At 37.2% G+C, this 15,066-nt stretch overlaps 1 protein-coding gene across 1 annotated transcript in view; it reads left to right on the top strand.

Annotated features, from left to right (window-relative positions):
- NBAS (NBAS subunit of NRZ tethering complex) overlaps positions 1 to 15,066 on the top strand; it is a 166,612-nt gene that overhangs the window by 137,495 nt on the left and 14,051 nt on the right. The window contains exons 49-50 of the mRNA XM_032681667.1: positions 5,929 to 6,068; positions 12,211 to 12,355. Of these exons, the coding sequence (XP_032537558.1) occupies positions 5,929 to 6,068; positions 12,211 to 12,355 (285 nt within the window). The remainder of the gene's footprint in view (positions 1 to 5,928; positions 6,069 to 12,210; positions 12,356 to 15,066) is intronic.

The raw sequence follows: 15,066 nt of genomic DNA, 5'->3' as shown, positions 1-15,066 counted from the left end.
TAACAAGCTTTTAACTTTGCAGCCTTGTACTAGAGGTAGGTTTCAGTTACTTATGCTTGTACAGAATTTCAGTAGCCACACAAATACCAACAGAACAGGGAATGACAGAGTCCAGGATGACCTGCAGAGTGGGAAGATGACTTTCTTCAGTGACCAACCCTGACTGGCCTGTTGTGTAGAAAGTGATTTACCTAATTAGATTGTAAACTCCTTCAGGCGAGACTGCTGTATTTTGGTGCCATGAACAGCACACCGAGATGGCAATTACAGGAATCTGTCATATTGCTACCAATCCTTTCAGTCATTGTTTATAAACCATGTTAAGCCCTGTCTAATGAGTAGAAGCAAGTTTTAGCATCAGTGTTCCCTGTCTGGAATCTGAATAAAATCTTTCATGTCACATCTGCCTATTATTTTGAAATGCAGCATAGATGAATTCTCTAGCACTACAGCTTGGGCAGAGGGGAGGGTGGGGAGATAAATAAAAACAGTGCATTTTACAGGGGAGTTCTGACAAATTGTAAGTGTATTGTAGCAATAAGGGACTACTCAAATGCCTGCTTAGTGTTTCTATTTTCATTGCCATATTAATTCAAATTTATGCTGCAGTGACAAACAGGAACACATTTTGAAATATTTACATTTACCATCTGGTGGATGGTAATAAAATGAATTTTATAATCATGTAAATCAGTAAGTTTTTAGTTGCCTTTCTTTGAAACTGCAAATTTCTCTGCCTTTAGTACAGGGAGTTTGGTTTTAAGCATGGATGTAGCTTTTCTTGATAAACAAGCAATTATGATGAAGGAAAATATTTCCCTTATTTCTGCAGCTTGATTCTTAATTTATAAACATCCTTATCATTTATTTCCCTTGTAGTGAGCAAAATCTGTGGATGAAAACTGTGGCTCTGTCACACTAACAGAGAGTAAAAATGGAATTTGCAGAATAGATATCATTGGGCAGAGTGGGGTGGAGGTCTGCCTGTGTTAGTTTTTCTGCTCATTATTCTCATATGTAAATAGGCAGCATTTTGTATTTTGATGAAGAAGAGGATTGGATTGGCTGGATATTTCTATTGGCATTTCCATTTTTCAAAAATCACTCTCATCAGCCAATTTAGTCAGCACGAGATTCTCATTTTATATAGCTTTAGCAATAAAGCATTTATAACTCTGTCAGATGTATCTACCCCTTAGGAGGGGAGAACAATTGTTAGTGGATACCTAAATGACGGGATTCAGGTACAGCAACATTCTACTGTTGTTGTAAATACTGATTTTAAAGTAACTTAAATCTCAGCAGTGAGATAATGTACCAAACTAAAGTACTGATCCTGCGGACTGCTGTGCTGAACCTTGTCTTTATCAGTCGTGTGTGATGCCCACAGTTTTAACCTTTTCATTCTTCAAGTGTATCATCTTAAGTTTTTATAAAACATTAGGTTTCTAGAAACTGCAGAACAAACTTGAGAGGCTGCTTTTAATGTTTGGACTCCTTTATGCATACCATATGTGATGAGTATAAAGCAATAATGAATCTGTGGAACAAGATGATGAGTCAAAACTTCGTGCTTTGAAACTTGATAAAGTATGTTGAGTGGTTTCAGCATTTTTGGCACCTAATAGGATGTGTTGATGTGATGAAAGAACCTTATAATAATAAGACTTACATTAAGTCTTTGAAAGATTTGATCATGAAGCAGAACAGTTGCTTTTATTTGACCAGGGATTGTAAGTGCTCTAAGTCTTTATTTCAACACTGGATATAAAGAACATGCATTCCAAGTTTACTTGGGATGGCTGAAGTCAGATGATAAAGGGTATGTTTGTGCTCAGATAATGTACTGTTGCAGACATTACAGGTATCTCAAGAAACTGCCAGATTCCTCATTTTATTTATACTGTAGCAGTAAAAGCACCCATGCCATACATATCACATATTTTTTGTATAAACCCAAATGTTTTAAAAAGCTTCTGGGAATCTTATCTGAGGTAACTTCCTACTAGCAAAGTTATATCAGAACTGAGATATTTTTGCCAATTGTTTGTAAATGACTGGACTTCAGCAGTAAATTTTTCTTCAAGAGTGCTAGTTTTCCTGAGACTTGCGAGTCAGAGCAGTTCAAGACTGTCCCTGTAAGACAGTGACAGGTGACTGAACACGTGCTATGACAAGGCTCTGCTATTGGTAAGCAGACCATAACTTGAGAGAAAATAGCTGTTTGATGGCTAAAATCATGTAATTCAATGAAGTATATCGTGTGGCTGTGCTCAAAGACACCCAAAGTACACTATTTTGGATAACAAAAAAAATCCAACTCTTCAGGCGTGTTGCAGCTGTTACAGGCCATAGCTGCAATCTGCATTCCCATTTGGAAATGTTGTTTGTTTTCTGTCTTGGTCACTATTTGGGAATGGTGGCCTGCTTTTTTGGAGTCAGAACTCCTTTATGGGCAGTCCTAACAGCTGCTACGTAGTAACGAGAAACTGGGAAAAGATGCAAAGTTCTCAGGATAACGTAGGATTAAGAGGGGTTTGCACTGTTTCAGACCACTGATAGTATCAAATGCAGTTGTAAGCTGCACTTGGTGTTCTTTGTGTAGCCTGTATTTTGCTTTGTGAATTTCCTGTATGTTTTTTTAAAGGAAAATTAACATATGCAGATGTTTGCATATACTTGATTCTGAACATGTGTAGTCCCTCGATAATGAAATTGCGTATTTTAACAGTTTAACATAAGGTTTGGGCTTTACTTAATTTGTGTTTTACTTTATAATCTATCATGAGTATAATTTCTACAATTAATTCTCCTAATTGACTTTCCCATTGTGGTAAATATTTGTGCAGCCTTTTAATGAGAAGCATGAAGCCAGATGTGATCTGCTGCCAAAGAGACTGCCTGAAACTGCAGAAAATCAAGTCAGAATTGACCAAATCTGTTGTTAAAACTGAAAGTCCTTGCTTTCCTTTTCCTTGCTTTTGTTTTTGTTGTGGTTTTTTTTCTTTTTTTGTTGTTTTTCATATTTCTTTGGGTTCATCTGAAGTTCAAGTCTGACTATGTGCGTCGTTATTCTGTTTAGTGACAGATTTTCTTTGCAGGTGCTTTTGTTATCAGGGCTCTGAGCAGTTCATGGCAGGTTATCTTTGCATGGTTAACCTTTGAGTGGTTTAGGCAGATGGTTTTGGGTTCTGTTAAAAAAAAAAGGAGGGGGGAGCTGAGTTATATTATCCCATTACGCTGTGTTGCAACATTCAGAGTCATCTGAATAGATCATTCAAAATCACTACAAAGGGAGTGTTCAATTAAAAGTGGGGGGTTTTTTGTACTGTTATTACACTATAACAGGCTTGACTAACCTCAGCAACTCATCTCAGCTAGCTTTCACCTTTGTTAAGATGGAATTTCTTCCTTTTTACACAGAGCGTGCTCTCTGCTGTGAGAGGTGGCTGCTTCCTCAGCATGCTCTCCCTCAGCCTCAGAAAGTGAAGACAATGCAGAAGAAAACTTATACTCTGTGTGTGTTATATATATGTGTGTGTATATATATACATACATACACACATATCTGTGTATAATAAATATAAATTAAAACCTCATTCCAATGTACTGCTTCAAGGTATTGCTTTCTTCTAGCAAGGAACTGTTGCTTTCTAATCTCATCTGTTTCACAGTAAATGTAAGTGACATGCATTTAAAATGCAATATAACTAGTGAATTTTCACTAGTCTTCTTAAAAACTACAAATCATTAACTCTCTAGAAAGTTCACTTTATTTTTATTACTCATAGTGGGAAACGTAGGTGGCTTGAAAAAAGGCCCTGTATAAAGAAATACTGCAGAAATTCACTGTGTTTGAGAACAGAAAGTTAATTCTTCTGATTTACTTTGAATTAATGTGCGCTATGTCAGGAGCAATCATGTTGCAAGGATCCTGCTGTCCAAAACTCAGAATTATAGTGTTAAGTTAATTAACCTTGTAAAAAAAAGTAAACCCAAGTCTGTAAAGATGCATTAGGCAGAATTATTGGAATTCAGTTCATGTTGAATAGGATGTTTGATCTGCTCTCCACTACTAATGGGGGACCTTCTATGACAGCTTTTCTTTTCTATTAATATTGTCTGTGCCATTTCTTGCCATTTTTATGGTTATTGTTAGAGAGATCTTAACATTTAGTCTGTGTTTTGAAGTTACATGCTGTTTGTGCAAAGATACCGAAATGTACTTAGTGGACCATGCAGAATGCTTCTTGGTTTAAATATTTAAACAGCTAGTTGTCTGAAGAAGGAGTCTGGGGACAGATGAGCGATCTGAGAGCTTCTGTTGTCCAGCTAGTAATTATTTTGCTAAGATGCTAAATATTTTTGAACCTTAGATGTTAGCATGTCTTATGTCTCTTTTACCATTTCTTGTTTTTCTCCCTTCTCTTTTCAGCCTTGTAATTTAAATATTGACTATTATAATATTTTATATTAACAACTGTAGATGGAATTTAGGGATATTACAAGTGGAGAACTGATGCCTGCTATGTGACATTTGCAGTACAAAAAAGTATTTCAAGTGGACATATCTCAGAAATGTTTCTGCACTATCTAAATTGATTTAGTATATGGTGCTTTCAGATATACTCTGGAGACAGAAGCAAACAGTTTTTCAACACTAAATATTTTAAAGTCATGGATTATATAGGCAACTCGATAAATGCATCAGTAATGTTTGTTTTCCAACCCCTTTTGAAAGTTTGCCCTTGATGTATTAGAGCCACTTTGAAAAGATTGGAATGCAGTCTTTAATCTTTCAGAGTAGATGTAGAACTAAGGAGGACTTTGTCCATGTTTGATGTCTTAGAACTACTTGGGCTGAACAGAAAAGTTAACATTTAATGCTGTGTGTCTTCACCAGAATTATAAGATGAAACTGAAGTGTTTGATATTCTGGAACTTTTTGAACTTTGGAAGAAAAGTTCAGTGTTAGAATGTGTTAATAATGCAGAGAAAGCTACCCTGTTATTGTAACAAATTATTTTTGAACTCCAAAAACTTTTGTATGTGAGGTAGATAGCAAGTTTCTGTTCCATTTGTGAAAGACCTCCTGGTGTGATAGCCAAACTTTTAAACAGAAGCTACTTCTCATTTAGTAGGAAGTTGGTTCTTATTTACAGCAACCTTCCTTCAACAGTGAGACCTTTTACTTGGAACTTTTTTACCATGCAAACTGCAGGCAGTAATTATCTGTAAAAGAACCTGTCATCAACTGACATGAATTCAAGTCCTGGCAGAAACTGCAGGTTTTCAACAGAGATGGACACTTTTCCCAAGATAAAGTTGTCTGGGAACTGACTGATGAAATGTGGGGTTTTGTTTTTCTCAGGTTCAAATGTCTATGCAGAGACATTTGTTAGCAAATGTTCTTTGCTGGGTAAAGTAATTTGGAATCATCTTTCAAGGCTCTTTCATATGTGAGAAAAGATGAGATGCTGCAAATTCAGGAAAAACTATTGAATTTTCATACATGACTGAGAGCAATATATATTAGGGAAACACAAACATACTAATTCTTTAAAAGTGTGTGTGTGTGTGTATGTCTATACATCAAGAAGGAAATTTAAGGCATTTTTGGTTGTTTGAAGAACACAGAGATAAAATCCTCTGGACTAATCAATGTATGTACTTATGTGAGGTTACACCATTCTAGGAATGTCCACCTAAGTCATTCTCCATCACTTGTGCTCTCCTGTTTTATTTGCATGTAACTGAAAATGAGAAGGAAGAAAATGGGTTTCTGGGAAAATGATGTTGACTGTGTTCCTGAGTTGTTTTGGAACAGCGATGTCCTTCACAGATAGTTTGTTACAGATTGCTTTTAAGTCATTAAATTCTGGCAAGAAATATATCAGGTGTTTTTTAATTTTTTTTTGTCCCCTTCAGGTAGAGATGACAGATATTGAAAATGAAGAAAAAAGGTATGATCTCTTCCTGGGACTTCTGGAGTCTAGTCAGAGTCTGTCTGAGTTTCACCACTTGGTTTTACTACTTCAAGCTTGGCCACCAATGGACAGGAGCAACGGGTGAGCATTTCTTCAAACAGTCATGTAACAAAAGAGTTCAGAGTCTTCTTGCTTGATGTCATGTAGTTTTCAGTCAAATAATTCAAACATAGCTGAGAGTATGACCTTTGGAAGGGGCCATTCTGAGAAAAAGAAATGGTTTATTTAAAGCAGAATTGAATCTCAAATCAGTTTCTTGTTAAACCTATATATGCAGATGTAGTCTGTATTGTGGCAGAGACAGAAAAACTTTTTATTGCCTGAACTTTTGCACAGGAGAGTGTTCTATCTTCTTAAATTTCAGATTACATATTTTGCTCTTGTTTTTAGCACTATGAACAAAATTTATAAAAAAGAATAGAAAGTTCTGACTGTTTTTTCCATTCAAAGTTATACTTTGCAGAAAAACCTTTGAAAGCTCATGTGCGAATAATCTGCAGGGGGGTTGTGAGGATAATAGTACCAAGCAATGGCTCTTTTCTCTTCTAGATCCACTACCTATTATTTCTGTCTCTGAGTGAGGTATCCAACAGAATATATACAAGGAAAGGCATATCCTAGCTCAACAATTTAAAATTAAAGTAATTGTTTAAGACTTCAGAATTGTACTCATCAGAGTAGGTATTAACTGAAAGTGTTATTTTTGGAACATCTTGACTACATTTTTTTTACTGGTTCTTTGTTTTTTTTCTGTGAGTTTCTGAACGCATTTAAAGGTAAAAAATTTAGAAGTTGTATTCTATAACTGATAATCACTTCTAAGATATAAAGATTCATATAAACTTTGAGGTAAACGTCACATATCTCTCAAAGAGAGCAATACCATTATTAAATTTTTTGGACCAAAACCTATGTGCCGTGTCTGACAGTGCTTAGGTTAGAGTCCTTAAATGATGTTTACTTAGAATTACTATAGGGTATTCATTACAACCTGTTTTAACTTGAGGACTGCATTCCCTAAAGTGTAAGTGTTTATGTGCATTGATTTGTCAGAAAAGTTAAGGCTTATCTTTTTGTGAAAAGTAACTTTTCAGTGCATGTGTAGAAAACTGGTGGATTACAAGGTAATCTGTAGGGATTATTTACCTTCAAGCCTGGATAAGCATTAACCTAAATTCTTTAGTGACAGTTTTAAAAGCCAAAAATTGTCTTCAGTGCACAAGTACAAGGCCTGTTACATCTCATCTCACTCATGGCTGGGCTTTGCGAACGAAGATTTGGCAAGGGCTCTACTCACGTTTGTTGCAGGTGCGTTGGTGGCTAAAAAGGCCAATATGAGATAGGCACGACAGGTTGCAAAAGGCACAGCAGAAAGACTCCTTAGGTGGTATATTCTGCAAGGCACGATTCTTTCTGCATTGTCTTTTCTCCTCAAGGCTGATCCTGCGTGCTTTCTCAAAGGCATCAGCAGCGTTATAGATGGTGTGTCTCCAGACCTCCCAATTGGAGGCCAGAGTAGACCAGTTATGTTGATCAATATGGCCAAGGCTGAGATGTTGTTTTGGGGAGTCCTTGTATCTTCTCTTTGGGGCTCCTCTCATGCGGCAGCCGGTGGCAAGTTCACCATAAAGCAAGATCTTAGGGAGGAGGTGGTCCTTCATCCTGGCAACGTGCCCTGCCCAACGCAGCTGTGTTCTCAGCAACATGACCTCAATAAATGTGACTGCTGCTTGTTCTAGAACAGATGTACTGGTCACATAATCTGACCAGTGGACATTTAGGATTGTACAGAGACAGCGTTGATGGAAGCGTTCTAGGAGTCGCAGGTGGTGACGGTAGGTGACCCATGATTCAGCTCCGTATAAGAGAGCAGACAGCACTATGGCTCTGTAAACAATGATCTTTGTACTTTTCTTCAGGTGTTTATTTTGCCAAACTCTTTTATGGAGTTTTCCAAAAGCACTATATGCCTTTGCTAACCTGTTGTCTATCTCTCTGTCAATCTTACCATCCGAGGAGATGAGGCTACCTAGGTAATTAAACTACTGGACTGATTTGAGCTCTGATTGGCCAATAGTGATATGGGGATGATGGAAGACTTCCTGAGGTGCAGGTTGATAGAGAACTTCTGTCTTCTTTAAGCTGACTTCCAGCCCAAAGAACTCAGCAGCCTCAGCAAAGCAGGATGTTAAACGCTGCAGAGCTGCTTCTGTGTGGGCAACAAGGGCGGCATCATCAGCATAGAGCAACTCCCGGACAAGATGGTTTAAGGTCTTGGTGTGGGCCTTCAGTCACCTTAGGTTGAAAAGGCTTCCATCAGTACGGTATCGAATGTAGATACCATCCTGATCCTTGAGGTCTGCAGTGGCCCTTTGGAGCATCATGCTGAAAAAGATTGTGAATAGGGTTGTTGCAAGAACACAGCCTTGTTTCACACCATTAGTTATTAGAAAGGGCTCAGAAAGTGCATTGCCATATCTGACTTGGCCGTGCTGATCCTCATGGAGTGAGATGATCATTTTAAGGAACCTGGGGGGGACAACCTAAACGTTCCAAAATCTACCATAGACCTTTTCTGCTCACAGTATCGAAAACCTTGGTGAGGTGGACAAAGGTTACATAGAGACCTTTGTTCTGTTCCCTACACTTCTCTTGCAGTTGTCTGAGAACAAATACCATGTCTGTTGGCTCTGAAACCACACTGACTTTCAGGTAGAATTCCTTCTGCTATAGCAGGTATTAGTCTGTTCAAGAGTATTCTTGCCAGGATTTTGCCAGCAATGGAGAGCAGAGTAATACCACAGTAATTTGAGCAGTCTGATTTAGTACCTTTCTTCCTATACAAGGTGATGATGACTGCATCTCGAAGGTCTGATGGTAGTTTGCCTAGTTCCCAACAGCGCACCACAAACTCGTGAAATTTAGCATGGAGTGCAAGGCCCCCATGTTTCCAGATTTTGGGTGGAATTCCATCAACCCCAGCTGCCTTGCTGATTTTCACCTGCTGTATGGCCTTGAGGGTTTCTCCTAAAGTGGGGGCAGTATCAAATTTGTATTTTCACTGGTTGTTGTGTGATGGACTGAATTGCTGAGTCTTGGTCTACACGGTTGGTACTGAAAAGAGTCTGAAAGTGTTTGGACCGTCGATTCAGAATGGAGATTTTATCTGTTAGAAGGCCTGTTACATAGTCTGTCACAAATTCATGTTCCAGCTTTCATTTGAAGTTTTGGTTTTGATTTTAATTAAAAATTGGATGTCTCACAGTGTGTGTAGCCATCAAACCTTATACACCTAAAAACCAACAAAACTTATAGAACAAAAGGTCAAGTGAAATAATGCTGCAGTTAGCAAAATTATTTTTCCTTAGGTTTACATTCTATAAAGTCTCAAAAGGAAGGAGAGGTAAAAGAACTGAAGTTTGAGGGGTTTTTTAGTAGGCTTTTAATTTTGTAACCTCTATATTAAAAAGTCCATGTTTTTTAACATTTTTTGAGTTCTTATTTTTAAAACATCCCAGCTACACTAATGCTTATTATGGCAAGAGATTCTCTTCATGTAGTAATATGCAATGTTTACTGTGAGAAAACAAAGAGGTACCTTGGTTGTTTCAATTAATACTCAAAGCTGTATACTTTTAAAAATTTTATTTTCATACCCTTGTTATGCATGCATGCTTTTCCATCCAGATGTCTCATATTCAGTTGTCATTTTAAACATTTCATGAAGGTATTTTTTTAAAAAAAATTATTGACAGTACCTGAAGCTCTGCAAGTACCTTTGGAACTTGATGCCTACATTCAAAAGGCATTTTTTATATTTATAATAAATATTGATAAGGTGTTTTGGAGCTGAAAAAAACACAGCTTTTTCTTAATGGAAAAAAAAATTAATGTGTTTCTACTGTGCTTTTGAAATAATTACCTTTTTCATGTTGAGAAATAACTTTTTTTGACCACATTGAACTAAAGTAAAATTCAGGAGAGAAGAAAACTGAATTCTACCTGTAGGTGTCAAAGTTTTGGTAACTGAATTTTAGTTTCACTTAGAGATAGCAAATAGCAGATATTTGTTAATAGATCACAGAAGCAGTTGAAATAGTTATAAGGAATTGTGATGAGAACAGCTTTATATGTGTAAACTGTATATCTGATACTTAAATAAATTTGCATATGGCAAGCCTTGATGGCCTTGCCATCTTTCTGGTTTTTACTGTGTTTTGTAGTGGGATTTTTGTTTCCTTTTTTGAATGGTAAATTCTTACAGATTTTCTTAAGGTACTCTGGGAGCAGCAGCTACAGAAATGGAAATTCATTATGACTCTCTGTGCCTCTAAGCAAGAAATAGATGACATAGCAGGAGCAATCGATTTAACCAGTGGCAAAGATGGAGTTGCAGGGCTTTTTTTTCCTTCTCCTGACCTTACTGAGGATTCAGAAATTAAGTGCGTCATGTTCTGTTTGTTGAATATGCTGACATCTTTGGGTTCGACCCATGAGGTTGAAAGGAGGGGAGAGGGAGAGGAAGAGGGAGAGGAAAAGAGGAGCTCTGCTGTTCCCAGCCAGACTTGTGGGAGCTCTGTGCTCAGTGACTGTGAATGACGAAAAGGCTCAATTAAATTGTCGGAAGAAAGACAACGACTTCTATTTAATTTGCATTCAGTTGCCCACTCCTGTCATCTCTGTCTGGCTTTCATGGTGGTCTGTAATGTCAGCTTCATGTTCAGCTGGTTTTACTTGTTGTTTATGTGTACTTGTGAAAACGGGCGATGAGCAGGAGAGGGCGTTTATATATGAAATAGTAGATACTGGTGATTGTCCTCCCCACCCTCTCCAGAGCTGTCAGAGTCCTCCTATATGTCAATCCCTCTGACTCTCTTAACAGACTCCATTTACAGTGACATTAATATGTTGCTTTAACAATTGCTACTAAATAATAGTTTTAAAAGCAGCACTTTGACAGCATTTTGCTTCTCCTTGTCACGTGTGCTATTGTCACGTGTGCTAGATGGGTATCTTAATTTACAAATGTAAATTAAGGTTTGCATTTGTAAATTAAGATGCCCATTTTAAATGTAACACAAAATGGCGAATTTTAGTCTTGATGTCATTTTTTTTTTTCTTCAAGCTAAATAAAAAGTTTCCCATGTCTTTGGGGTGCTGGTCAGAGAGATTGATGGGGTGATTTTTAAAACAGCTTTTGTTCCTTCCTAAGTTTATGCACAGATAAACATAGTATTTGTGTTACTGTGGCTTAATATAATCATGATTTAGTCTGTCATTATGCCTGATTTTAGCCCATCGTAGGTGGGAACTGAAATGCACTAACTTAATTTACATTAGAAAAATGACAGTGCAGATGTGCTCCAGTGTTATACTTTGTGCTATCATGTAAAAGTGGTCTGCTACCCATTTCTGTCAGTACATCCAGTCTTAGCCAGGACACTTATTCCTAAGAAAAGTATCCAACCATCTCCATGATCTGTCAAATAGTGGCTATAGGCCAAGAAATGTTGCAGCAACAAAACTTTACAGTAAACATTACCTTTGTCATCCCCATGATAAAATTTACTCATATCTACTGTTTGCCATCTGTTTAAGTCTGACTGCATAATGGTGACATAGTATGAAGTCATGTGTGGGATTACAAGAACTTTTTAAATATGTAAAACAAATATGCCTGCATCCATATCTACTGGCAGAGAAGTTCAGAAGCATGTAATTTCACTTTCCTACCCTGTTTGGATGGGCTATGGAAAAAGTTTATTTTTGTTTGTACTTGTTGGACCTGAAAATTAAAATGTGAATCTGGCAATATTTTCTCCACTGAGAAGCAAGAGACAGATACTTGAGAGACAGAAGCTGTTAAAATGTAATCAAAACAAACAAAATTAGGAGTGCTGGATTCCTGTCACCCCTCTCTTGATACCATTCTGCTTGATAAATCAACTGATATAAAGCCAGGAGAAGTGGTTCCTATGCTATTCCAATTTGATCAGTCTTTATCTGTAATTCGTCGGGGATTGTAACAGTATGTCATAATTCCAAGTAATTTAATCTTCTGTGTTTGAAAGAGTGCTGGCATAATGGACAGTAACTTGTCTCAAAACTTTCATCTTTCTTTCATGAGGTTGCAATTTTAAGTCACACACACACGAGGAACAACTTACAGAAGGTGGTGTATGTGTATTTACATTCTGTATACATCTCTTTTTTTACTGGGCAGATCGTGCACAGATGATAATCCCTGGGTGAAACTGGGGACTGTTATGCTGCAGAGATGCCCACCTGAGGAAAAGGAGAACACAGGAAATGAAATTTTGAAAATCTGCCGTTCTTTATATGAGACAAAGCACATGCTCCCTGTCAAGGTAAGTTTTTACTTTGGTTGTCATGCATAATGGTCCTGTGTCAAGGTCCCAGCTACAATAAAGATGTTGCCATACTGGATCAAGTCCAGTGGAGAGCTAACAGAGAGGTTGAGAACTGGATTCATTCTCTCTTGACAAGAGATGACTAAGGGAGATCATATCTTTATCTTTAAATATGTGGATGAGGAAACAAGTAGAGGAGTTAAGAGTCAGTCTCTTCTCAGAGATGCTTAGTGATAGGACAAGAGGCAATAGAGACAAGTCATCAAAAACTCTCATTACATCCAAGGAATATTTAGAAGAGTCATGGAGTAAATGCTGTGTAATAACTATGATAATCTATCTTCCCTAAGTATGTATACATATGTCAATGAAAGCATCTCTTAAGTATAAAATTATTGAAATTATTGAAGTGTTTTGTATGTAAACACTGTATATTAATGAAGACAGACTGGAGAAATACTTAATGAATGTCATACAATTTCAGAGTACTTGTGCATATTTTTAGTAGCCTGATTAATCCCTTATAATCATCTTCACACAATCACTATCTGTTATAAAAAACACCTGATGTTAGGAAGAGAAGCAGAGTAGAAAGAACACATTCTATTTAAAATACAGACAGGTGGGTGTGTGGTTTGCTTTATATTTTAATAGTCCAACACACTGGTCTGAGTCAGGTTCAAAAATCTGTGTAAAACATGATTCCAGAAGGTGGCAGTAAACTGAAATGATAAGTACATTTATTAATTTATTCATCCCACTAAAATACTTTGGTGGAAGGCAGGTCTCTCTATCCCTGGGACTGGTGTAATTACATGCAGTTTTTCTTTATAAGGTGTTGAAATGGTGCAATATATCGCATAAACTCACAATCTTATTGTGCATAAGAGTAGCTAAACTTTGTCAAAGTTGAATGTTCTGCGTCAGCTCAGTGATTCAGGGAGATAAATCCCAAGTCTCACTGTCATACACCAGTCAGTTCACCATAGGTTCTGATCAAGAATGGGTCATGATTTGCATTTCTCTTAGTCAAGTAAAGTTTTTCTTGATCTCCATGACAAGTCACTGTATACCCACAGTTTTGGTATTGTTAGACAGCTTTAGTTGGAGGGGCCTTCGTGTTTTAATGGTACAGGATGTTGGAAGAACCCACAGTGTAGCTTTGAATATACAGGTACAGATATGAGGACATTCTGGTCCTCAAGCATAAAACAGCTTTACTACTGTAAAATACATTTTTTATGAGTGGAATGCTGTGCAGCAACAGGAGTTGCACTAAAATGTAATTGTACAGTTACTTACAAACACAAGCTGTATTGCTGTAAGTCTCAACTTGGGAAGAGCAAGAATGACATGCATAAATCCAAGTAATTTATTTGTATGCAAGGCTGCAGTACTTATGGGCACAAATTAAAGTTGCAGTCGTGTGGCTGAATAAGATGAAAATCTGATCACTGACAACCTGTTTAGATGACTTCACATTTCAATAAATACACTGGTTAAGAAGACAAATCTGGAATGATGAAATTCTAAAAACTGAGATTAATTTATTATCATGAATAACATTTACCATTCTGAAGTTCAAAGGTTGTTACTGGAAACATGTAACTTCAAGGTTTTTGTCATCTGCTGGTTTATCTAGTTTTTTAAGCCATATTCCTTTTTTATGTCTTTTGGATAGTTGCATAGCTTTAATCTTTGTATTTTTGTGTGTATTTGGTTTGTGGAAGTTTTTTTTGGGTTTTTTGTTTGGTTTTGTTTGTTTGTTTTTTAATTGGCATTATTCAGTGGATAGATATTACCATTCCTCTTAGTGGAAATAAGCATTGTTTTATTAGCCCGGAAGACATGTGTTTGGACTGTCCAACATCTGCTCTGCTTGATTAATCTCTTTAGAAAGAGACAAGTCCTTCTGCCACTGGTAGTTGTTAAAGTGTGACTCCTGAATATCTCATGTTCTTCTATCAGCCTATGGGTCATGTGCCAGTTAACATGAATACCTACAAAGGAGAATGTATCTAGTCCTTTATCTGTAATCACCCTGCAGTCCTAGTGGCTATGAGATGCTTATATCCTAGAATAATATGGCAGCCAGCTGGTCTCCTTTTCTTTCTATTTTTGTAGCTAGTTTTATTGGGATTTATATCTGAATTTACATTGTATGGTTTTGTTCATCATTTTGATCAGTTGTCTCTGATCATTTTTTTCTGATAACGTTGAATTTAAGAGCTGCCATTCAGTCTGCTTTTAGCCTCTCCAGAGATAATACTGTTTGTATTCATTACCCAACCCTTCAAGCCATCTGTGAAAATACTGAATAATACTGGACCCAGAGCAGACTCCTATGAAATATGGTTTATATGCCTCACTGATGTCACAGTGAACCATTGATAGCTGCATAACTAGGCAGAAGACAAAAGTTATCTTACAGAAGTTTCAACTAAGTTATGATAATCCAGGTTTTGAATTGGGCCTTCCCTTGGCCCTCTCACAGGGAACATCAAACCCCCTCTAAGCACAGCCTCTCATGGCAGGCAGCAGACACTTGAATACTTTTGGGTGCTTAACAAGCACAGAACAAGAACAGAAAACCACTTGTGCTGCTCTGAGAAGCACCGTGGGTGGTGACTTCTTGTCTGGGGTAGGAATTTCAATTCCTGTCCAAAGCAACTGTGCGGTCATTTGTGGCAGTGATACAATGAGATAGT

This window comes from Chiroxiphia lanceolata, chromosome 3, assembly GCF_009829145.1.
Source record: "Chiroxiphia lanceolata isolate bChiLan1 chromosome 3, bChiLan1.pri, whole genome shotgun sequence".
In the NCBI taxonomy this organism is placed as follows: Eukaryota; Metazoa; Chordata; class Aves; order Passeriformes; family Pipridae; genus Chiroxiphia; species Chiroxiphia lanceolata.
This window is presented reverse-complemented; position numbering and strand designations above follow the sequence as displayed.